Source organism: Chenopodium quinoa, unplaced genomic scaffold, assembly GCF_001683475.1.
Source record: "Chenopodium quinoa cultivar QQ74 unplaced genomic scaffold, ASM168347v1, whole genome shotgun sequence".
NCBI lineage: Eukaryota > Viridiplantae > Streptophyta > Magnoliopsida > Caryophyllales > Amaranthaceae > Chenopodium > Chenopodium quinoa.
The window spans coordinates 3,805,956-3,830,047 of NW_018745684.1; the positions used below are offsets into that span (position 1 = coordinate 3,805,956).

Genomic DNA, 24,092 nt, shown 5'->3' on the forward strand with positions numbered 1-24,092 from the left:
AATACTTGAGAGAGTTTACAATTGTGTGTATGATACAAAAATGAGGAGAAAGTCCCTATTTATAATCTTCCTTACAACCTATAGACTTTTTGTCTAGATTGTTCTTAAATTCTTAAATTGAGGGTTCTACATACACAAGTTCTAGAGACTTCTACACCATTATAAGTACATCCTTCTTATTTACAAGATTTTAAAAAAACTCTAAGTAATTATAGCTCTTAGAATATGTACAAGATTGCCCTAAAGAATTATAGAAGTTTCCGGATATTTATCAAACCTCTTTATCTAATCTGGACGTTTTTGGCCCCACATTGAAAAACTGATTTTGCCATGATATTCATTGAACCCAAAAATGGCGGACCTCCAAGGTTAGGCCTATTTGGACTCCATTTGGGCCTTCAAATAAGTCATTATTGTGTTATTTTCGATGTGATATTCACAATATTACCCTGTGCTAAATAAAGCGGTATAGAGGGAAGTTGTTATTGGCACCCATGTCCCATGGCTCCGATTGTTGCCTAATGCCCATAGGTCACATTGATTAGGGGTGAAAGTTTGGTTTGCGGTGTGGTTTATAGCTCAAACCGAAACCAAACCACAATAATTTGGTTTTGGTATTTTTCAAACCATACTGCACCATATTATTATTGAAATCGAAACAAACCACACCGTTTTAAATTCGGTTTTTCAAAAGAAAATCCCACACCGAAAATTTTCATCCTCTTTCTTTTTGCTCCATATAATTGGTCATTCACTCTAACATTGCCCACATTGGTTGATATTCTATGACATAAAGAAACAAAAGTTTTATTATTTTTGGCTTTATATATGTAGGGAAGAAATAATTTAGTATTGGGCTAGACTATAATTTGGATATGGCCCATAATTCGGTTTGGATTTCGATTTTTGGTTTTTCAAATATTAAAACTGAAACCAAACCATATTGATTCGATTTTGAGATTCCTCAAACCGCACCGAACCATATAAGAAAAAATAAATTGCACCACATTTCTTATTCGATTTGGTTTGTGGTTTGATTCGGTTTTAAACCGCATTAGTTTCACCCCTAACATTGGCGCCTCTAAAAGTGTGGGGATTTGAGTCGTGACAACCTGGAGACCTAACTCAAAATTTAAATAAAAATAAAATAAAATAAATAAAAAAATAATAAAAAGGTGAATAGGGACAAAAAAAAAGTAGACGAATACAAATTCTGGACTTCGGAGTTGGAGGGGTTGTTGCTAACTCTTCAAGTCTACAGTTGCCTGTAAGTTGTTCTTCCATTAACCATCTTAACCAACATCGTTAATCATCTAATTTATCTTAATCATCCTTGATTCTATGGTTAATGTCTTTGAGTTCTTTGGAATTTGAAAGAGGACAGCCACGGAGCTCACCAACAAGCTGTCTGAGGCTAGGACTTCGGTTCAACGGGTTGCCGAAGCACACTCCAAAGAGGTTGCGGCGCTTCGGTCTCAAGTCGATGGCCTCCAAAGGCAGGTCACCTCTCTTACTTCGGCCCAAACTAGCCTTACCACTGCCCATAACAAAGAGGTAGCGTTGCTGCATGCCGCCCACAAGCTAGCCTTCTAGATAACCAGCCAGAAAGGGAGCATCATTTATGAGGAGGGAGCTTTAGAGAATCCTCGTGATTGGGACTGGTACCTGAAGAGGTTCAGTTGGGCCAAAGGGTATGTACGGGCCAAGGCCGAAAGAGGAGAGAACTTGGAGTGGTGGCAACCAACTGCCAGCGGCCTCTCGAAATCACTGAAGGTAGTGAGGGCAAGGATGAAGTGGAGGGCGAAGATGAGGACAAATCTTGAAGCCCGGGGACAGGACCCCTATAGGCGTCCATTTTGGCGGGGCCCACGTCGCAAGGTGTCTGAGTCCTTTATAACCGCACGTTAGTGCATTGGGGAAGCGTTGTCGAGAAGAGAAGTCGCCACCGCGCCTTTATGGTGTTCGCTGACACCTAAAATGTTGCGTCAATAGAATTGACTCCATAGTCAGGTCAGTAACCAGAGCATGGATTCGAGGATAGGTTACAGTCCAAGTCATTAACCCAGTCCGCTTGCCTGTAGCGATCTCTACTCGGTCTCATTGCAATTCCATCATGATATTTATTGAATACACGAATATATCAGTTTTAAGTCCTTTAGCTCGATTACTAGGTTAGTTTAATTAATACACAAAAAGGACTAAATTATTGTGACCACTTAGGTAGTGGAAAAATCATGGAAAACCATAGAAAAATATGGAAAAATAATAGAAAATTTTGGAAAATAATTTTAAGCTTAGAAAAAGTTATGGCATGCCTAGGAAAATTATGAAAATGCCCTTGAGGGTTGAAAAAGTGTAAAAAAATTTTTTATAGAAAATTCCCGAGAAATGTCCAAAGCGTATTTGAAGATTGAAAATTCGTCTAAGGCCTCGAGTTTTGATGGAAATGGTTTTAGAATGGTTTGATGAGTCACTTGAGCATGCTTTTCAAGACTAGACCTATTTGTAGGATCTAGAAGTACTCAAGAGGGGAGGGGGGGTGAATTGAGTACTTGGTCATTTTGAAAATTATTGCTGTTTTAGACATGCAAACAATTAAACTGTTTTAGCAGCGGAAATATATTAAAGCAATAAATAAAAACACCAAGATTTAACGAGGTTCAGCCAACTATGGCCTATGTCCTCCTACCCTAGTTATTTTATTAATCAACTCAGAAAAGATAAAATAACCTCACTCGACTGTTCAACCCAAACAGTCCACTCAACACTCAACCCAAGTGTTTCCCCCCTGCGCACTTGAACTCTCAAGCACTTGCAAATGAACTCTCAAATGCTCCCTTTGATTACTCACCCCTCTGGTAATGATCTCAATACACAATGTGTTTTGTCTCATAGAATTGCTCTCAAAAAGCTAAAATGAAATAAATATTCTAGAACAAATGTGTTGCTAAGCTCTTCGAGGATAGTATGAAAAGTTTTCTCTCAAAATGTGTATACTAATTTTTTCCGTTCAAGAGAAATCCATATTGTGATAATAGATGTCTGATTATATAGTGAGAAGGATAAAGAGATCAAAGATATTCGTTCATGTGAATATTCATACAATCATAAAGATTATAGTGAATACTCACACCTTTCCATAATGGAAAGATATTCCTTGATTTTATTTTCTTCAAAATAAAATCAAAGATATGCACGATCCTTGCTCTTTTTATCCTTCAATATAATCTTCTAAATATTATCACAATCAAGCTGCTTTGTTTTGAAATTCAAATTTGAAAATAAGTTTAAGTTTTTGAAAATTAGGATTTTAACAAAAACTTACTCAAAACAGCTTGTGCAAATAAAGGAACTGTTCTAGGAGCTGTTTTAGCAACTGTTCCCTTATAGTGTTAGAATCATAGGTATTTTTCATACGTTGATTCTACCACAATATACTTAACAACATTACAAAGAGCGATAACATAGTAAAGACTAAATTAATCCTAAACTCTAAGTAATCTTCAATCCTTGATCATCCACGAACTTCAAAACAATTGGAGCATATCATGATCACACTAAAACTTGGAAAACTACTGAATCTCAATACATCCTGCATCCACAAAGATTAGTACAAGCAGTTTCCAAATATAATAGTTTCTAATCAAAGAGATATAGAATTGTTCTTTCAGCTGTTCTACCAGCTGTTCCCGCTACTGTTTGTCATCAATCAAAACACATACACACATCAAAAAATTCCCCCTTTTTGATGATGACAAACATTCCGAAGTTTTCCTGCATACCAACACAGACATGGTCCATGCTCAACTAGGTCGTTGAAGGTCTAGGAGAACATGCACAAAATTAATATTTATAAACAAACCACACACATGCACCAAACTTAGTTTAGTGGCAAGCACGGGTTCGGTCCCAACAGAAATGGTTATTTGCCGATTTGTACCTAGTGAGTCAAGTTCTAAGTGAGTGAAAAAGAAGTGTGGTTTGATGACTAATGACTACACAAAATCGATTAACAAGCAAAGAGACAACAATGAACTAAGGCGCTACTGACGTTCTACCGCCACGTGTTCAAACGTTAAGGCTAGTTCAAAATTTAATAGCGGAAAAACTAACTCAGTTTTCAATAAGTTTCAAAACCAAAAATCAAAACCAAATTTAGTCTTACAAGTTGGAACCATTAAGGCCCTTATTCAAAACCCAATAAAAGTAGTAAATAAATCAAACCAGAGTTTAATTAAATCCAAACTTATGAAATGAAATATACAGTGGAAATATCCAACACTCCACTCAAAATCCCACCACCTTGATGCAAGTTCTGATTATGTAAAAACTTGTGATTAATCTGCTCCCCAATATTACATGTGTAAAAATTGGATCATTACTGGGTCATTGAAGGGCGAAGGCCATGATAAAAAAAAAGACACACAAAAGCACGCAATCAGCAACTCTGAGTACATACAAGCTACGAAATATATCAAAGAGTCCTTAGCATGTTACTAAAAATCAATCAGCACACACAATTTAATTATTGACTCTAACACATTTCTAACTATTAACATTACTAAGACTTCACTAATTACTAACAATAATTCATTTCATTTTATTCATTGATTGGATTAAGCAATAGACAAGGTTGTCTCCCCATGCTCCATTTCGGAACATCAATAAAAGAAAAACCCCATGCCTCCTTTCGGAAACATCGATAAACATCCAATGGCACATGGGCGCGACTCTGTGGCCATAGCTAGTATGAGATCTCATCTAACTCTTTATAGTTTTAAAAAGTATTTGAAAACAAGAGACTCGTAGATCAGACGGCCTCTAGAAAAGTGCACGACTAATACCCTGTATACCCCAACCCCTGTTTGTCATTACTCTAGATGTGCACAAATCCAGAGTTTTATTGCTCATCCTTCTTGCACTTTACGTGATTTAGCAATTTAAACTTGGTGATGACTCTAATGCAAAATAATTCAACCAATCAAACATTTATCATTCAAGCAATTCAAATTTCCAATTCAATTCTTGATTTATTAGTGAAACAATATTTATTATTAAATCCCTTAACTACCTCGGTGTATAAACACCTTAGGTGCATAAGACACCTCAAATCATTAACCTCGTCTTATAATTTAAGACTTTAATTCTCCCTTTACCCATTCCAATTCATAAACATGAACGAGTAATAGAGATAATTCATTCCACATAATTATGTACCTTAGCCTCTTAGCTCATCTTGCAAGTTATTGCATAAATAACACTTACAAGAAAAATCAATACGCATTCTCATACATGAATCAACCAATCATCACATTAATAATCAATCAGACTCACTACTAAACAATTTCAACCAGTCTACAAGTTTCCCTAACATGATTCTAAATTTTTCCAAGTCCTTAAACATGCTTCTAAAGTCAAGGTTTTTGTAACCTTGTACGTACCTTGAGTAAACGAGTTGATTGGCCACTTTAGGAACTAGAAATCACCTTCTACAAAGTCCTCTCCTAAACCAAACAACAATAGTCCAATCAATACCCAAGCAATTAAATTTACACCAATTTTTTTACTAACTTTTTAAAACCTTCAAAATTCAATTAAACAACACTTTCAAACCTTTCTTTTACTAGAATTAAAAGCTTATATATAGTTCTTTAAGTTTCCTACATAAAAACCTTAAAATACATACTTATTCATGAAATTACAGCTAGTTTAGAGCTTTATAAAAATCTGAAAATTTATTTTACTCATGAAATCTTGAAATTATAGAAATCTTTATCACTACATACATTATATAGAAAGTTAGTAGACTTTAAACCCAAAAATTCCTCAATTCAATGTAATTAAAGACTCTAAAAACAATAACCAAAAATCTGAAAATTTATTCTTGCAATTAAACTTTAAAGTTCCAAACTTTATAATCATAAAACAACCACAACCTTTGTTTAATGAAATTAGAGACTTGAAACACATGAAATCAATACAATTTAAACCCAAGATTAAAACTTTAATAATCTGAAAATTTATTTTAAACATTAAACCTTCGTTAAAAATAAAAAATTGCCCGAAAACCATATTTAGAGGCTGAATTTGGCCACGGGAGGGCAAAGGTGTGAAGGGTTAGCTAAGGCAAAGGTTTTTCCTAGGTCTTGGCTTTGTTAATACACTCTCATAAACTTTCGCTCTATTCAAAGTCCTTACAACTAGGTCTAGCTCACACTTTCGCTCTCTTGCCTTTCCTAGTCGTGGCTTATCTATCCTCACCAAGCAAAGCTTCGTTAGGCTCACGCTTTCGCTCTTTTGCCTAACTTCGCTCCGTCTTGAGTCGGTGAACCCTAGGGTGATCAAGCCTAGTCTCCATCAACTAAGAACCAAGTATCACACCAAAACCCTAACTAATATCACAACCAGTCCATGATTAGGCTTGCTAGAGGTGTACTCAGCCCTAGATAGGGCAACTACTCACACATTATTGAAATTCAGCTAGAAATCATAATTAAAGCAAGAAAAATCAAAGAAATCATGATTCAACTAGAAATCAAGGCAAAATTGAGGTATTAATGAAATCACACAAAATTATATGAACTTGAAGGAAATTCAATGAGGAATTCAAATATTAGCATGAAATTGCAAGATCATCAACTAAGCATGAAAATCAAGCATAAAACTATTAAAAACATGAAATCAAAAGTAGAAATTGCAAGAATTACACTAAAAAAAGCAATAAAGCATGAATTGAATTGCAAGAATTGAAGAAAACTTACTTAAATTGCAAAGAAATTGAAGAAATTACAAGGAAAATGAAGTTTCTCTCTCTAAAATCCTAGAGTTTCTCTCTCTTAAAAGATGAAAAATAAGATCAAAAACTAAAAAGTGGGAAGTGATTTGGGTAAAAATACCCATGCCACGTGGCCCAATAAGAATGGGACACGTGTTAGGATAGGCCCAATAAAGACCACTCACCAGTTGACACGTGGCACCTGAAGTCAGCAAGGGAAAATGACGGCCTTCAAGGCCAATTCCTGAGACAACCCATCAATCCTAGGTTTCCGTAACCTAGGATAGTGACACTAATTCCAAGACCCTATAAATAGGGAGATATTCCCACCAAAGGGGACATTCAGAAATATTCACAAAAAATAGAGCAATCCTTAATTGCAGATATTTAATTCTCCACTGAGAGAATACTCCTGATCTCGGAATCTGAGAAGATACTAACTTTCCGCACTTTTTACATCATCCGAACATGTTCTAAATTGATCGTCGGAGGCGGAACTCCACCCAACCGGAGTCTCCGTTATTTTGCAGGTACAGGTGCTCGGAATCCAGTCTTGGAATTGTAACTCTCCCGAGGGACACAGAAAACCCCAAAACAGGAAGATTCTCTTTTCTCTCTCCTAAGGAGAGTATTTATAGTTTTAGGAATAAATTACATATGTGCCCTTAATTGAATCAAAAAGTCGGCTAAAACAGGTCAAGTGCGATCGCACTCTTAGCCAGCTGGAAGGTTGTTGGAAAGGGTTAGTGCGATCGCACTCGATGGTATGAGCGATCGCATTTTCGAGAGTGCAATCACACCTCAAGGGAGTGCGATCGCACTTATGTCTCGACATTGCTTCCTTTATATCTGCTGCTTCAAGGAGTGCGATCGCACTAAAGGTTGAGCGAACGCACTTCCCCTGTTTTCCTGCATCTTCACTTCTTCAACTTTGCGAACCAACTGTCGTTTTTCAGCTTGTACTTTGTCGTCATCGAATCCCAACATACTTCAAACTAAGATTCGTTAATACAACCCCTCAAGAATTTCGTGAAAGCAGCTTTGAATGTGTCATCACTCTTCAAAACTCCAATTCTTGTTACAGCATTTTGAATCAAATGCCATAGACATAGTCTATGTCTAGTGTTTGGAAATACCTGTACATTTTTATACAGTTACTATAGTTTCACAAATGGTTACTACATTTAAAATAGAGGTAACTAAGTATAATTTCAGTACAAACATATTTAGATGTAGTAGTATTCAAAAAGTTCCTTCAAAATTAGAAATTACGTTGGGTATTGCTGCTGCCATGGCTGCATCTTGGTCTGTAAACAGTGAGACAAGACATTTATCAACCATTGCCTTTTTGAAGGTCTCAAATAGCCACACAAATGACTCTATGGTCTCATCATAAATAAAAGAACAAGCAAACATAGTGTTCTTCCAATGGTTGTTTATTCCTACAAAGGGTGCGCAAATGAGGTTGTAACGATTCGTCATATATGTGGTGTCAAATACAGTCACATCCCCATATATTTTGTATTCTTCAAGCATCATAGAATCCCTCCAAAACAAGTTACAAACCCTTCCATCTGTGTCCAACCTTACTATGAAAAAGAAGTTAGGGTCTTCAGAATAAGCTTCCTGTAATTTGTCACAAACTACTTGAGAATCTCCTCCTTCAATGGCCTTTATTTTCAGATTATAACAATAATTCATGATGTGGTCTTTCACTGTATGACCAAAGCATCTTCTCCTCTAGCTTCATTTGACATGTAATTAAGGGATTCCATAGGTCTTAGTCCAGATTCTTGCATGGCCTCAATCGCTTGCCCTTAAATTTCAGCCATTGCACGCTCTGAACGGTGGAAATGGTTCCATTGTGGTCTAGTGAGTGGATGATTGTGCACCAACACATGTTGAACTATCTCAAATTGGCCCTCCTTGTTCAATTTGGCTATTATCAAAGCATTACAGTTCGTCCTTGTTATTGGAACTCTCCTACTTTGCCTTGTTTTTTTTTAACCGAAGAACTTTCCTCTGTCAAGATTTCTTCCGGAATTTTTTCCTTCTTTTTACCAGAATTTCTTAGTACAGCTGCAGAGCATACAAAGAACTTTTTGGTGATGATATCTTTAGTTCTGGTTTTGCTTGTCTGTATTGCTTTTCTAACACTAAAACCAACAACAGCACCATGTTGACAATACAATTCATGTATTTCCGCAAGTGTTGCTTGAGCTTCTCCTACTAACCAACCACTAATCTTGTCATTATTACTTGCACTTGTTATTTATTTGCACCATCCATAATTATCATTTATATAGGTCAATTTGGAGATATGGCAACTGCACTCTAAAGTCTAAAGTACAGCAGACATATTAGAAAAACACTAACAACCATCATGTAAGTACCATGTATTTATTTTAAAAAATAGATCACTATACTATCACTATAGGCTCCGTTTGGTAGGGTGTAAAACATTTTCACTGAAAAGTGTTTTCCCATTTTACATTGTTTGGTTTGGTGCAAAACATTAAAATGTAAAACTTGGGGTGGAAAATGATTTTTCACCCTATTGAAAACATTTTCCCCCTAATTTAGAAGGAAAACATTTTCCATCACAAGTGGAGGGAAAACATTTTCCCTCACAATTGAATTTTCAGTTCAACCAAACAATGGAAAATGCTTAAAATGGAAAATCATTTTCCATTCAACCAAACAACGGAAAACTTTTTTAAAAATGAGTTTTCCATTGTAAAATGATTTTCATGGAAAACCATTTTACATTGAAAATGTTTTACACCCTACTAAACGGACCCTAAAGGCAACTATGTTACTTAAAAGTGGCTTTGCATGTCTATAACTATTGTAAACCTATTTTAAATTACGCACAACTAGTTATAATAATACAAATTAATACCTAAATCCCTAATTTAATTTTCCAAACAAACAATTGCAATTGCATAATCTCTTAATTCACATTACCAAATTCTAAAATCAATTGCATATATATATCGTATAATACCTTGAGCTTGCATTAGAGGTTGATTTTTCTCATGAATTTCATTCTCATCCTCAGCTTCAATAATAGTTTGTTCTACATCTTCAACAACTTCATCTTCTTGTTCAAGTTAGAATTGAATGGGATGATGATACAAGCTTTCTATATTTGACAAATCAAACAATGATCAATAAATTTGCGCAGTTTGATCAAAGTCAAATAGATGATTGAACGCGGGGAAATTAGGTCGTTAACTAACCTCCTAGCGATCAAATAAATTTATAAATTCTAAACTAACCCCTAAACAAGTCTAGTGGTAAGTTCGAAGTCGAACCACAAGGAACGGTAATGCTAGATTATTCTCGATCTAATGCTTAAGCTACACTGCAGTCGGTTTATGGATATAGGACACTACAACTACATTAAAACACATATAAAAAAGAAGGTATAATAGAGTCTACTAGGGGCAAAGATCCACTTTGAACAATTAATAAGCTAATGAGAATCCATTTGATAATCAATCATGCAAAGAAAGAATTAAAATGGGAATTAATTACACTCAAGAGCAATCTCAAATTCCTAGCCTAGATCCCACTATGACTAGGTGCATGAAAGAAATTGACCCAAATTGCAATCAAATATATCAATTCTAATTCACAATCCCTTGTCAAACTAGAACCAACATGCAATTAAGTTTGCTATCATGGGAGATCAATCCAATCTAAAACAAACAACATGCCATCATCAATTCAATCAATTTAATCACACAATCATCATCAATTTTATCTCAAATAACTCAATTAACCATTACAAAGCTTCACTCAACACCAAGTAGAAGGAAATCTACTCAAACATGATTAACAAAGCAATTAAAGAAAGCATAAAGAGAAAAGAGAGTAAGAATGCTCATTAATATAAAATGGAGATCTTCAAATCATCAAATTCCTCCTTTGATTATCCAAAATCCATGAAAACCATTGTGTTTCTCACTTTATCTCTTTAAAATTTGAGAGTTTCTCTCTCTAAAACCCTAAACCACTGCAAATTAAGAATGGAATATCTCCCTTTTACAAATGAAGCCAAGGGGTATTTATACAACCCCAAATAGAAAGGACGGAGAAAACAAGAAAAAGACTCGGATACAGGTCTGCACGGACGTGCCAAAGTTGGCACGATCGTGCAGTCTTGCACGGACGTGCAACATTTAGCACGGTCGTGCACAATACGCACGGACGTGCAGATTTTCCTGATAGATGCAGCTTCATTTCAGAAGACCATAACTTCTTTGTTACTTGTCAGAATAAGGCATGTGACCATTCGTCGGAAAGATCTTGAGATGAACTTTAACCTCCATTTTAAATCACTTTAAAATATTGAGCATAAGAAAAGTTATGGTCAATTGAAGTTGATCCTTGTGCAAAAATCATTCCAAAGTTCTTCCAAATGCTCTTTTCTTCACTCCAAGGTGTTTAGGGTAAAAAACTACCCTAAACGCGTGGCCCAATGGCCCTTTGACACGTGTCAGCCTCTCAGAGGCCTACAAGGCTCCAATCCCCTAGTGACACGTGTCCATGGAACCCTAGATGAGGGACAGGTTCTCCCCACTATAAATAGTGGACCAAACCTCATTTATTGGGCATTCATAAATTCACCCATAAATACAATACACACAAACCGAGCAATATTCATTGCAGAATTCTCTCTGAATCAGAGAGAAGTATTTACCATTTCCGTACAATTTACTACTCCGGACGTATACTAACTTGATCGTCGGAGGCGGAGCTCCTACCAATCGGAGTCTTCGTTGTTTTGCAGGTACAAGCGTCGGCTGCGCATACTAAGGAATTGTAACTCTCCCGAGGGACTCCAAAAACCCCGAAACACAAGGCACTCTTCCTTGCTTCTTTCCTCGTTCTTCTTTCAACTTGGTGATAAGCTTCATCTCTTCCTCTTCTTGCTTCCAACTTTATTGCCAAACGTCGAAATGCCTCAAAGTGTCGTCGTTGTGCCTGAAGGTGCACCAAAAACAACAATAACCCCGTGAAGCGTGTGACACAAAAAATGCATGAAAATAGAGTAATTAGTGGACAAAGACATTGAAATTAAACAATATCAAGCCGTTAAACCACCCTAAAATCACACTAAATAGCAAGCTATCAATGATCGGTAATTTTTATAATTCTTACCTTCGTAGTTGCTTTCAATTTGAGCTTCATTGTTTAGATTGAAATTGATGACATTATTGTCGAAGTTTTCTATAGTGTCCCGTATATTTCGATTTAGATCAATTTCAATTGATTGTATAGAAGAATTTTCCATGAATTTTGCAGAAATTGATTGATTATGGAGGAATCATAAACCCTAGAATTGATTAGAAAGAGAGAGAAAAAAATTTGAGCTCTGAAGAAACTTGTTAATGGCGTCGAAGATGAAGTTGGGAAAAGAAGTTAGTGGGCTGGGCTGGGAAAGAAGAGAGAGTATAGTTAGGGTTTTTTTTTTTTTAAATAAAGGAAAACGGGTGGGTTTTGTTAGAATTGAATTGGGTAAACTCGCATGAGCTATTTGGTTCTAACATTTGGACGTGAGACCATAAGGTCCACAATAAATTTATTGTGGACCAGGTCCACCCAATAATTTTTGTAAAATTTTAGCATTATACTTATCTAACAAATCATTAAGATTGTTTATTACTCTTTTATATGGAAAAGATTCAACTAGATATTTCGTAAAATTTCACTATATACATATCTTTTCACACCTCGTCTCTCCGTACAATATGGTAAGCAATTTTTATCTAATCTTTCTTATATATAATTTCAAATTTGTTTGTTTGTTTGTTTGTTTTTTTTTTCTTATTTATTATCTCGTCAATTTGGATGATTTCATGCAAAGATACATGATTTATTCACTTTAGATAAGAGTTGATTTATAGGAGTAGTTGAGAGGCTGAATTTTGGTTTTTTTAGGTTATTTGATTTTGATGATTGTAATTGAGGTGCTTGGAATTGTGGTAGATCATGATAATGCGAATTCTGTGTGATTTATGATTGAAATTGCCTTTGGAGCTCGATTGATTGAAGTTTTATTAAATTAGGGTTAAAATTAATACAAAACACTGAAACTTTTCATTGTTTTGGTGTTGGATTGGAATATATCTGTCTAATTGAGTTACCTTTATGAGAATCTTTGTTTGTTAATTGTGGTGTTGCGGAAATAAAAGCGTCTTGATGTCGAATGATTGATGAAGTTTCGATTTGTAAATAGTTTTACATGAGTTAGTTGAGTGATTGAAGCTGAATTGATTTGTATTTAGGCCATGTACATTCGAGTTAAGCGTAGTAAGACAACCTACTTCATTCAGTGTGATCCTACTGAAAAACTCCTGGAGATAAAGCAGAAAATTCATGGGCTTATTGAACAGCCTGTTGATAACCAGCGGTTGATTCTTGTAGAATCGGGGAAAGTGCTTGAGGATTCAAAGACTTTAGCAGATCAAAAGGTAGGTGAATCCGTGAATATGATCAACTCGTGAACTTGGAAACTGGTTTTGTTGTCAATATACTCTTGTTAGTTTTGAGGTTTTGAATAAGCTTTTTGTCTCTTGAAATTTGAATGAATTTCTCTTCTTTGTAGGTGGAAAATGATGCTGTGGTGGCATTAACCTTGAGAAAAGGTGCTCTTCTTATTCTTGTCTGGGCTCTTTGTTTTTGTTCTTTTTTCATTGTGATCTTCAATGTGTGTATTTTCTTTTTGTGTCTGAAAATAATCCTATCTTGGACTTGACTTGTTTTTATGAAATTGATGTATATTCATGCAAAGTGACCAAAGAGTTTTAGGGAGTCAGGTGACTAAAGTTAATGTAGTGTATTATAGTGATAGGTATTGGCAGCACAATAAGGGGTAGAAACATAGGTGCTAGCCAAGAAGTTTATTGGTGGGGTTTGGGAATTTGTAATGAAACCATGTGTCTAACTAGTCTATCCTCTAAACTAGTGAATTGGCTCTTTAGAAATCATCGATGCATCACTCTTTCCCCCATTATATTCACCTTTGTTATAGGCTTATAGCCCACTGAGGAACATCTAGGAGGTTTACGTCAGTTGGATCACCTTGATATGATGTTAAAGGTCAATTTATAGATTGAAGGGTGTGATTAGGGAGAAGGAATTCTTATCGACATTCCACGCATGCAGTTTGGATATGTAAATAGTTTGGCCATAAGTCCTTAAAAGTTCAAGCACAGTATACGAGGCTCGAATAAAAAACAGGGTCTGAATAAAGGCATTAAAATGTAAGCAGCAGCTGGAACAATTATCTTCACTATTTAATGAGACCATGCTTAAAACCAAAAAGAATGAAAAAAAGGGTAATAATAATCAATAAGGGCTAACGTAAGGGGTGTTGGATGGTTGGAGCCATGGAGGCAATGCTAGTGTTTGGTAGCAGCGGAGTAACTGTTTTATTATCCCCATTGACAGTTAATTATAACTCTAGGAAGGGAAAAGGGAACCCAATATTCCATTTGAAAGTAATCTATTACCCTTTATTCGTCTGTTTTACATTGTGCTTTATCTCCAACAGTAGTTCTAATAAAAGAAAAGGGTGTTTAAATTGTTCCTTAAGGTAAACTCCCCCCCCCCTCAACTAATACAACAACAAAAAGGTGTGAAGCAAAGCAAGAATGAACAGAAAGGGTGTAAAGTGTAAACCCTCATTGTAAGATGTATTCTATCGGTTATAGGTTGGCTCGTATCTAATGCTTTGCATGCTTTTTTCTTTTTGTGTCTAGATGATAATGAATTTGAAGATGTCAACATCGTAAAGCCAAACGATTTCTACCAATCTCGTGATTCAGATGGTGGTTCCAATTGGTAAATTGAAGTTTAAGTATAGCTTAGTTTGTTATGGTGGCAATTGGCAGGCAATGAGCAGTGATGGATGAAAGATAATTGGTCTTGGTCTTTCAGTACCTGTTTGCAGGCTGAAACAATTGGTGTTCTGAAACTAAGAAGAGTGGTAGTTACAAGAATTCAAATTCATGTGTGCTGATGACATGCCAGAACTGCATGAACTTAGTTGAGTTAGTTGTTCTTGTTAAAGAAAGGCTACTTGAAGTCTTATAATTTGTACGTTCTAGAAGATGTTGCTGGACTTTTACTATACATGAGTCTTGTTGTAAATTTGCTGATTGCCCCATTCTATGAGTTATTCTTGTGCACATTTTTTTTGCTAAATGAAGTTGTAAACTCAGGCTGTCTACAGCAAGTCAGCAATGCCCATAGCAGCTGTCAATTCAATTTACATTCTGGTTAAGCTACAAGTTTCTGGCCATAAAGAATTTGTACTACAGTACATCCTAAGTAAAAACCTATATAACGGAAGCAACTAAAGGATGATAAACCTTATATTGAAAAGTAGATTGGTCAGATAGGATTATAGTAATAGTTTCTTTTCTTATTCAAGATCTGTTAAAATGTAAGGGCCTGTTATTGTTTTTGTTTTCAATTTTCAGTTTCTTTTTTTCAAATGAAAAACCAAAACCCAAAAAGATGCCAATGATACCAAACAAACATTTATTTATTATTGGCAAGTGAAGGTTTAGACGTCACAGGAAAAATTAATGTTTGCTCGCTTACATAACATGAAATATGATGAAACCTCATTCTAGTAGTAACATAGACAAAAGATCCTTGTGTAATTACACAGAACCCGTTACTCACCCTAAAACTACCTTGAACACAATACATAAGCGACAAACATAGGTTTTTAATGGTAAGACCTCATAGTGAAGCATCTGGTATCAACACAACTGATCCAGTTGTTTGTCGGTTCTCAAGTGCTGTTTGAGCCTCAGCTGCTTGTGACAGTAGAAACTTATGATTAACACGAACCCGTAAAACACCTGAAGCAACATTTGCAAATAACTCTCCAGCAGCTTCTAGAAGCTCATCCCGAGTTATGGTGTAATGCATAAGGGTGGGTCTTGTTAAGAAGAGGGATTTTGCTGCAATCGCTGACAATGGAACAGGATCTGGTGAACCTGAAGACTGACCAAACAGTACCATGTATCCTCGGAGTTTCAAGCATTCCAGTGATCCCTGAAAACAAAACAATTTCAGTATACATGGTTCAGCATATGGATGTTTTTATTTTATTTATTTATTTATTTTTAAATATATTATTTAGATTAAGCAGAAAAAGCATCTTAATGGAACTACAGTATATAGGTAGGTCTGGAAAGCACCAACAAAATCACAAGGGAATATAAGCTAATTACTTCATATATTCTAAACAACCCCAACATGCAAATAAGCTCATAAGTAGGTTCCTTTGTTTGAGAATTCAGAAAGCTTGGAATAAACAGATTAAATTCAAAAATACACAAGTCTACGAAGCTGCAGGGTCCAGCCGTCCAGGTAGAAAAGCCCAACCCTGGTTTGATTTATGGTGGATAAGAGTTCATTTTTGTTGAATGTAGTGAGAAACATGGCGACGATAACACCTTTTTTTTCTGGAGGGAAGAGGGGGGTGGGAGTAAAACCTAAAAAATTAATTTGAAGTTCCTTCTCTTAAGGTAAATCGTGAAGACCTCATAAATTCAGTATGGGTGCCAAATTTCTCACAATGGTGGACATTACCTGAAAAGTGTCTTTTCCAACAGAATCATAGACAACTTCTACCCCTTGGCCAGCTGTTATATCTTTAACACAAGACACAAAATCTTCTTCCTTGTAGATTATCACATGGTGACAACCATCTTCTCTAGCTTGAGCGGCTTTCTCTTCTGTTGAGACAGTGCCAATGACGGTAGCACCAAGGGCATTTGCCCATTGGCATAACAGAGATCCTACCCCTCCCGCAGCCGCATGTACAAGAACAGTATGCCCAGCTTCAACCTATGATTTCATAAGTTGGAAGAATAGACAATATTATAGCATATAACAACCATTTCCTCTGATCATTCTTAAATTTGGATCTGAATAATGCAAAAATCAAGAAAAATCTCTTCTTAAAAATATACTTGTGATACTGTTTGTGCCTATAATAGAAATACATTAAGATGATACTTGCTACACATGTTCTCTACAGTAGAGAACTAGAGGTAGACTTCATGAGTGATTCATGAGGTAAATGTTCTCATATGCAAGCTACTTATGACTTACTTTGTATAAACAAGTAAAAAGAGAATTCAGAGCATTGCTTTTGCCAATGATAACTGACATGAGTGGTGTGCTAATAACTGTCATCAGAATAAATGTTGAATAGCATGCTTAGACGTATAAAACTAGGTCATTATCATGGGCGAGCAGAACTTCATTTACAAATACACACCATAAATAAGGGAAGAGTATGAGAACCAAGTCCTAGTCAGAATTTCATTCAGAGATGGTAAATTTACGATTTAACAGGCCTATAGTCAATAATCACATAGAGTGTGTACCTTGAAGCTGCTACGGACTAAATATTGAGCTGTCAATCCCTTGAGCATGATAGATGCTGCAGTGATAGGATCAACAGAAGGCGGAACAGGGACAGCTCTGTCAGCAGGAAGGATCTGCTCCTCAGCATATGAACCCATTGGACTACCAGCATAAGCAACAAGATCACCCACCTTTCTGCCAGTTAATCCAGGACCTACAGCTACCACCTCTCCAACTGCTTCCATTCCTAGTAATCCCCCAAACAGAAAGAAAACAGAAAAACGGCTTAACGGAGAGGTAATTCAGTCGCAAGAAATGCAGTCATGAAAACATACTTCGGACAAATGTCATACCTAAGCAACATAAACATTTGAGAACTCCACGTAACTGCCCTAACTACTGATATGCTTACATATTCACATGCCCATCAACACACAATAGATGATAAGATTAAGTCAAATAACATTTTTTAACCAAGACAAATGCCTCCCCCCCAACAAAAAAAAAAATGTAAATATAACAGGTTAGTGGATAGCATTATGGACCAAAAGAATATTCAAATTGCAGAATGGAGACCATGGGGCTCTGCACAGCCCAGTATAAAGCATATTGGAGCCTTTGGAGACTAAATTAGTGTTCCTGTTGAGTCATAAGACTCATAACTAAGCAAGATATGATACCTAAAGGACTCTTTTTCACCATAATTCTCATTGGAACATTCAAATGAACAGACAAAACATTCCATAAAGAATAAAAAAAAAAAAAACACTCACACCATTGAAATTTTGAGGTTTGCATGCATATCAGTTGGTATCTTGAAAGAATTGCAGAGAAGCTGCTTCCTTTAATCTCAAGGCATACATCACTTTACTGGAATGAATTTGTTATCATAACTAAATAAGCAACAATAAGATCAAGCAATATATCTACACCATTGATGGGGTGGTTCAAATGGACAGTCCTTCCCAAGAGTCCAGAACCGGTAAAAACCAGAAGAGGGGGTCAGACAAATTGCACAGACGATCAAAAGTAATAGGCAAACCTGGAGTATAGGGCATTGTTGGACTCTTATAAACTCCCTTGCGGAAGTAAATATCAATAAAATTAAGCCCAATTGCTTTATTTTTCACGCGGATTTCACCCTCCTTTGGTTCTCCTACTTCTACATCCTCCCACTTCAATACCTACAAACATAGCGTCATCAAGTCAAGTTCAGCCAATAAATTCAGCATCAAATATACATACATATAAATCGGAAAAAAAAAAAAAAAAAAAAAAATGAATCTAACATTTTCAGCTTCTTAATTAGCATACAAGAAAAATTAAAACTAAGATTCACAATCTCCCTGTCATATTCAACAAGAAAATTACACAAGTAAAATCACCAACTGTATATAAGAGCATGATCATCTGCAAAGGTGACGAAATTTCAGGGATCAATCACTGCCTCCACATGAAGAATTGGAGAAGTATTGGAAACTCTCTCAATTGAAGAGTAGATGCATTATAAATAAGTCATGTGAAATATATTCACAAATAAAGTTCATAATCTTAAGAACACAGGTGCATATGCATAAAATTTAAGGGAGAGAAAGAAAAGGGAATTATATTTACATCACAAATTGTAAATTTTCGAATTTCAACCAAAAACAAAAAATGCTTACTTGGGAGTTGGGGCAAATTAACAAACAGGTAGAGTGCATTTGCATAGCACAAAAAGAAAGATCAATAGTTTGTCATCAAAATGCAAACTTTCAGAATTTCATCAGAATATAAGCTTAAGTTTGAACCATCAATAATTGATAATTAGCTCATTTGGGCATAATATCAAACAGGTAGAGTGCACATATAAATTATTAAGAGAATAGAAAATGAACCTCTGGACCGCCAAATTCATGAACCCTAATTGCTTTCACCATTGTTTTTTCGGTTGAATTTGAACAAGCTCTAACTTTGTTCAATTTGATTGGATTTATAATGGTAATTGATCGGAATAAGTTTTTATTTGAGGGAAATGAAGAACATGGTAGAAACCCAGTTTTATACTTGTGTAAGATTAAGGATGATCTAGAATTCGATAATGATGGATTATGATGATAATTTGGTACTAATCCTAGCCTTAAACACCCCATTTATTTGGTTAACTTGTATTTTCTTGTTAATCATATGTTTTGGGTTCTTAATGGACCATACACTTGTTTAGTTATCTTGACTTCATTGAGTCTTTTTTATTTCTAACTTAAGTCTACTTGTTTCAGTATTTTCTTTTTATAATTAATATTTTTTTGGTTGATACTTGATAGTATAGTTTAGTTTATCTACCCAATTCTCATTTTACTTGCTCTGTTTTGATGAAAAGCATTTAGACTGACTGGTTTAACGGGTAGGTAATGCGGAGTATGAGATTTACAGACTTTATTGCAAGTCTTTTTTAACTTGGAAATTTATCTTCATATGTCCTAGTAGGCTAGTAGTGTACATTGAATTAAATTATCAGGCTTTGTATGACAATTTTTGTGTATGTACTTATGAGTTATGATATTAAATTGCTCATTTGAGTCAGTTTGAAACTTGGGTATTAAGTATAACCTTACAAACAACCTACTATTTGAGCATCACTTAATTTTTAATTCCCCTAAACCTTTTACATAAACAATTGAGATATATATCGATCATCTTCGGCCTTATATAAGTCACCGGTTTTCCTCGTATCCGGCCTATTTCATATAAGTGAATAAGTGACGGCTGGAAGAGTAACAATTATATATAATGGCAATGTGGCATAGTTTGTGACAATATGTTGCATGTGACACCTACAATTGAGTCAAGTTATTAAGTTAGATTATAAATTTTAGAAATCATGAACACAATCTCGTTACATGACAAAAAATTAAGTAAAGAATTACATTTATTTAACTTAAACACTTGCTATACTAACTACGGAGTAACTAATAATAAGTTAGACATATATCTACATCAGGTATTGAAATATAGACACATAAATACATAATCTATAGCACTTCAAGTCAATGGTCAACATTAGCTTCATAATCTTGACAGCAAAATATGAGATGCTTAAACTTCTTTGAATCTTCTCAAATTCATGATATGACCATAAAATATATACTTGAATGATGTTTAAGACTATGACAATGATATTGATAGCATACTAGCAAAGTAGCAATGCTACTAGAGTACTAGTCAAGGAAGTCTGCGGCAAGCACAATGTAATAACGTAACCTCACAAACAAGTGAAACAACCTACTACAACATGAACACTATCTACTGATCATCTTCGACCTTGATTCAATCATCCTCGCCCTCGGCCTTGGCCTTGTTCATACAAGTGATGGCAGGTGGTGTAGCAGTTATAAGTCCCGCCGGAGGTGATAATTATAATGGCAAGGTGACATGGTTTGTTATAATATCTTGCATGATGGCTGCTATGGGAGGAGTACTTTTTGGTTATGACATTGGAATTTCAGGTTTTTCTTTTTTACAACTTTTTGCAACTTTTGATTTCCATGTTACATACTTGTCAATTTTCATCTCAATTTTTCAAGCATATATAATAAGGTCTTGGCTTTATGTTATTACTTAGAAAATTAATGAGCTATATAATGTGTATCGAATTTGAAGGTGGAGTAACATCAATGGAGCCATTTCTAAAAAAATTCTTCCCAAGTGTGTATGAACATATGAAGGAAGACACCAAAATTAGCAACTATTGCAAATTCAACAGTGAATTGTTGACTTCATTCACATCATCTCTTTATGTTGCTGGCTTTGTTGCATCCTTCTTTGCTTCAACCATCACCAAAGTATACGGCCGCAAGCCATCCATTCTAATAGGGGGTTTAGCATTTCTTGCTGGCTCTGCTGTTGGTGGTGCTGCTATCAATATATACATGCTTATACTCGGCCGCCTATTGCTTGGTGTTGGAGTTGGTTTCGCCAACCAAGTATGTATGATTATTGACTGAATTTTGTTTCTTAAAGATATGAATTTATTTTATAACATTTATACTTTTTTGTACAGTCTGCTCCATTATATCTGTCAGAAATGGCACCCCCAAAGTACAGAGGAGCATTTAACAATGGCTTCCAACTTAGTGTTGGCATTGGGGGTTTGACAGCAAACTTGATCAACGTTGGTACCGAGAAAATCAAAGGCGGGTGGGGATGGCGAGTCTCCCTAGCCACGGCTGTGGCTCCTGCTATAATCTTAACTGTTGGGGCACTTCTTCTGCCTGAAACACCCAACAGTTTGATCCAAAGAAGCAAAAATTCTGAGGCTTCTACTGATCCTAATGAAAATGTTCTTCTGCATAAAGCAAAGCTCACATTGCAAAGTGTACGAGGTACAACTGATGTTGAGGCAGAACTCGATGATCTGATACACGCGAGTAGCACAATTTCTGAAAAAAAGCATGGCAGTTCATTCAGCCAAATCCTGCAACGCAAATACAGGCCACAACTCATAATGTCAATAGCTATACCATTTTTTCAACAGGTGACAGGAATCAATGTTATCGCGTTTTATGCTCCCTTACTATTTCGTACTTTAGGTCTAGGAGAAAGTGCATCACTCCTCTCTGCAGTCATGACAGGGGCTGTAGGAACAGCCTCAACTTTCATATCAATGCTAATCGTTGATAGATTTGGAAGACGAGCTTTGTTCATCTTCGGAGGAGTTCAGATGTTCATCTGCCAGATTGCTATAGGAACTATTATGGCAACACACCTAGGAGATCATGGTGGGATTAGCAAAGAATACGCTTATTTGGTGTTGGTACTCATATGCATTTATGTAGCTGGTTTCGGGTGGTCTTGGGGGCCATTAGGATGGTTAGTCCCTAGCGAAATCTTCCAGCTTGAAATAAGATCTGCAGGACAAAGTATTACAGTAGCAATTAGTTTTATCTTCACTTTTATCATAGCTCAAACATTTTTAGCTATGCTTTGTTGTTTTAAAGCTGGGATTTTCTTCTTTTTTGGTGGGTGGGTTTTGGTTATGACTGGGTTTGTATACTTGTTTTTGCCAGAAACCAAGGGTATTCCTCTTGAGAAGATGAATCATATTTGGAGGGATCATTGGTTTTGGGGAAAATTTGTTGGTTAAATTTACTTACAAAATACAAAAACAAACTAGATAGAAGACAATGGTTACAAATAGTACTTGTACGATTTGTCATTTTGGTAAAGACCGTATATTATATGGAATTTGTGAGATCTGATGATAGATATTATGCATTAAATTGAATTACATAATCAAACTACTCAATAACTATCTTTGTTTTTTTTTTTTTTTTTTTTTTTTTTTTTGGCATGTGTTTGAAGAATCCTAAGAATATATATACCACAGATAACTTATTGAAGGTCTAAAAAGATGTAATTTTACAATTAACATGAAAAACAATAAGCAAGCAATGTTAGCCAATAGTGAAACTAGTGAACATTTTGAAGGTCTGCATACTCCAAGTCAGCAAGCTCCTCTAATCCCTCAAATGGCACCTTGTTGCAATGCAACCTTGAGTAGCAAAAATTAAGAATGCAATATATGAGTAACTAAGACAATTTATAAAAATAAAAAAAAAGAAATTCAAAATTTAAGTGGGAAACTACATATGAATGTGAAATCAGCTAGAATATATATATATAAAAAGAACTTCAAAATTTAAGGGAGAAAATACCTATGAATGCGAAAGTAGCTGGAAATTGAGTTCTAGATCCTTGCAAAACTAACGAGTTTCCGATTGTTTAGCAAAGTATATAAGTCAAATTTGTGAAATTTCGCTACTAGTGTACGATTGTGGATGGGCATTTTAAAATCCGGTGAATTCTAGGAAGGAAAAAATCTTTATAAATGTGGGCAAAATAATAAAGAGGTGTTTAACTGTTTGGTAAAGAAACAAAATTAGCTTATTTTTCCAATACTCTGTATTATTTTTTACACGGAGTATTTTTTTTTTTTTGGGCAGAATTTCCCCTCATTGCAATGAAGAGCTTCGACCACTCAACCTCTCAGAAGATTAGTCATTGTTTAACCATCTAAAATACTTATCACTTATGGTATAACTTGCACACAATTTAATTTAGTACTACAAAAGTATTGAAAACACATATAAAGTGTTAAATATCTTTTAATTAACAGTTGCACAATAAAAAGACTAGCAACCTAAGGCAACGCCCGGGTTATACACTAGTTATTACATTACTACGGGCCTGTTCCGATTTACTGAAAACAATTGAACGAAACTGAACTGATTGGAGCTGAACTGAATTGAATTGAATAGAGTTGAAATGAATTGTTTATGAGAGAAGGAAATTAGGAACTGAACTGATTGGAGCCGAACTAAACTACACTGAAATTTTACTGAACAGAACAGGTCATACAAGTATAAGCTAATTTACGGTGTTTGGTGGAAAGCTACTCCGTAATAAGCTTTTTTACGATAATGATCAACTTCCACCAAATAAGCTTTTTAAAATAAGTTTAGCTTGAGAGAGTTGTTAGGAGATCATGGTGGGTTTAGCAAAGAGAATGCTTATTTGGTGTTATTGCTCATATGCATTTATGTAACGGGTTTCAGGTGGTCTTGGGAGCCATTAGGATGGTTAGTCTCTAGCAAAATCTTTCAGCTTGAAATAAGATCTGCAGCACAAATTATTACAGTAGCGGTTAGTTTTATCTTCACTTTTATCATAGCTCAAACATTTTTAGCTATGCTTTGTTGTTTTGAAGCTTGGATGTTCTTCTTCTTTGGTGGGTGGGTTTTGGTTATGAACTTATGACTGGGTTTGTATACTTGTAAACTTGTTTTTGCCACAAACCAAGGGGTATTCCTCTTGAGAAGATGGATCGTATTTGAAAGGATCATTGGTTTTGGGGTAAAATTGTTGGTTAAAAAAT

General features: G+C 35.5%; 3 protein-coding genes across 3 annotated transcripts; 2 read left to right on the forward strand and 1 right to left on the reverse strand.

The window, feature by feature from the left end:
• Nucleotides 1-12,421: 12,421 nt before the first annotated feature.
• On the forward strand, nt 12,422-15,023 carry LOC110717777 (polyubiquitin 9-like). The gene is made up of 4 exons (XM_021896544.1): nt 12,422-12,537; nt 13,072-13,257; nt 13,392-13,431; nt 14,548-15,023. The coding sequence occupies exons 1-4, from the start codon at nt 12,535-12,537 to the stop codon at nt 14,631-14,633; spliced, it is 315 nt and encodes a 104-aa protein (XP_021752236.1). The 5' UTR covers nt 12,422-12,534; the 3' UTR covers nt 14,634-15,023.
• A 294-nt stretch (nt 15,024-15,317) lies between these two features.
• Nucleotides 15,318-19,367, reverse strand: LOC110717707 (quinone oxidoreductase-like). Its single transcript, XM_021896474.1, has 5 exons — nt 19,057-19,367; nt 18,222-18,363; nt 17,200-17,426; nt 16,397-16,654; nt 15,318-15,856 (listed from the first exon to the last, which is right to left on the reverse strand). The coding sequence occupies exons 1-5, from the start codon at nt 19,309-19,311 to the stop codon at nt 15,539-15,541; spliced, it is 1,200 nt and encodes a 399-aa protein (XP_021752166.1). The 5' UTR covers nt 19,312-19,367; the 3' UTR covers nt 15,318-15,538.
• Nucleotides 19,368-20,366: 999 nt separating this feature from the next.
• Nucleotides 20,367-22,421, forward strand: LOC110717864 (hexose carrier protein HEX6-like). The gene is made up of 3 exons (XM_021896647.1): nt 20,367-20,664; nt 20,819-21,141; nt 21,219-22,421. Exons 1-3 carry the CDS (start codon nt 20,529-20,531, stop codon nt 22,299-22,301), a joined length of 1,542 nt encoding a protein of 513 aa, XP_021752339.1. The 5' UTR covers nt 20,367-20,528; the 3' UTR covers nt 22,302-22,421.
• Nucleotides 22,422-24,092: the final 1,671 nt, after the last annotated feature.

Excerpts from the sequence above, each read along its gene's own strand:
- LOC110717777 (XM_021896544.1), top strand. Across the intron at positions 13,258-13,391 it reads AGACTTTAGCAGATCAAAAG|GTGGAAAATGATGCTGTGGT; the intron begins GTAGGTGAATCC and ends TCTTCTTTGTAG. Across the intron at positions 13,432-14,547 it reads GGCATTAACCTTGAGAAAAG|ATGATAATGAATTTGAAGAT; the intron begins GTGCTCTTCTTA and ends TTTTGTGTCTAG.
- LOC110717707 (XM_021896474.1), bottom strand. The coding sequence starts at position 19,311 with ATGGGGTGTTTAAGGCTAGGATTAGTACCAAATTATCATCATAATCCA. Across the intron at positions 17,427-18,221 it reads AACAATGCCCTATACTCCAG|GAATGGAAGCAGTTGGAGAG; the intron begins GTTTGCCTATTA and ends GGGGATTACTAG. Across the intron at positions 16,655-17,199 it reads TAGTCCGTAGCAGCTTCAAG|GTTGAAGCTGGGCATACTGT; the intron begins GTACACACTCTA and ends ATGAAATCATAG.
- LOC110717864 (XM_021896647.1), top strand. The coding sequence starts at position 20,529 with ATGGCAGGTGGTGTAGCAGTTATAAGTCCCGCCGGAGGTGATAATTAT. Across the intron at positions 20,665-20,818 it reads TTATGACATTGGAATTTCAG|GTGGAGTAACATCAATGGAG; the intron begins GTTTTTCTTTTT and ends TCGAATTTGAAG. Across the intron at positions 21,142-21,218 it reads GAGTTGGTTTCGCCAACCAA|TCTGCTCCATTATATCTGTC; the intron begins GTATGTATGATT and ends TTTTTTGTACAG.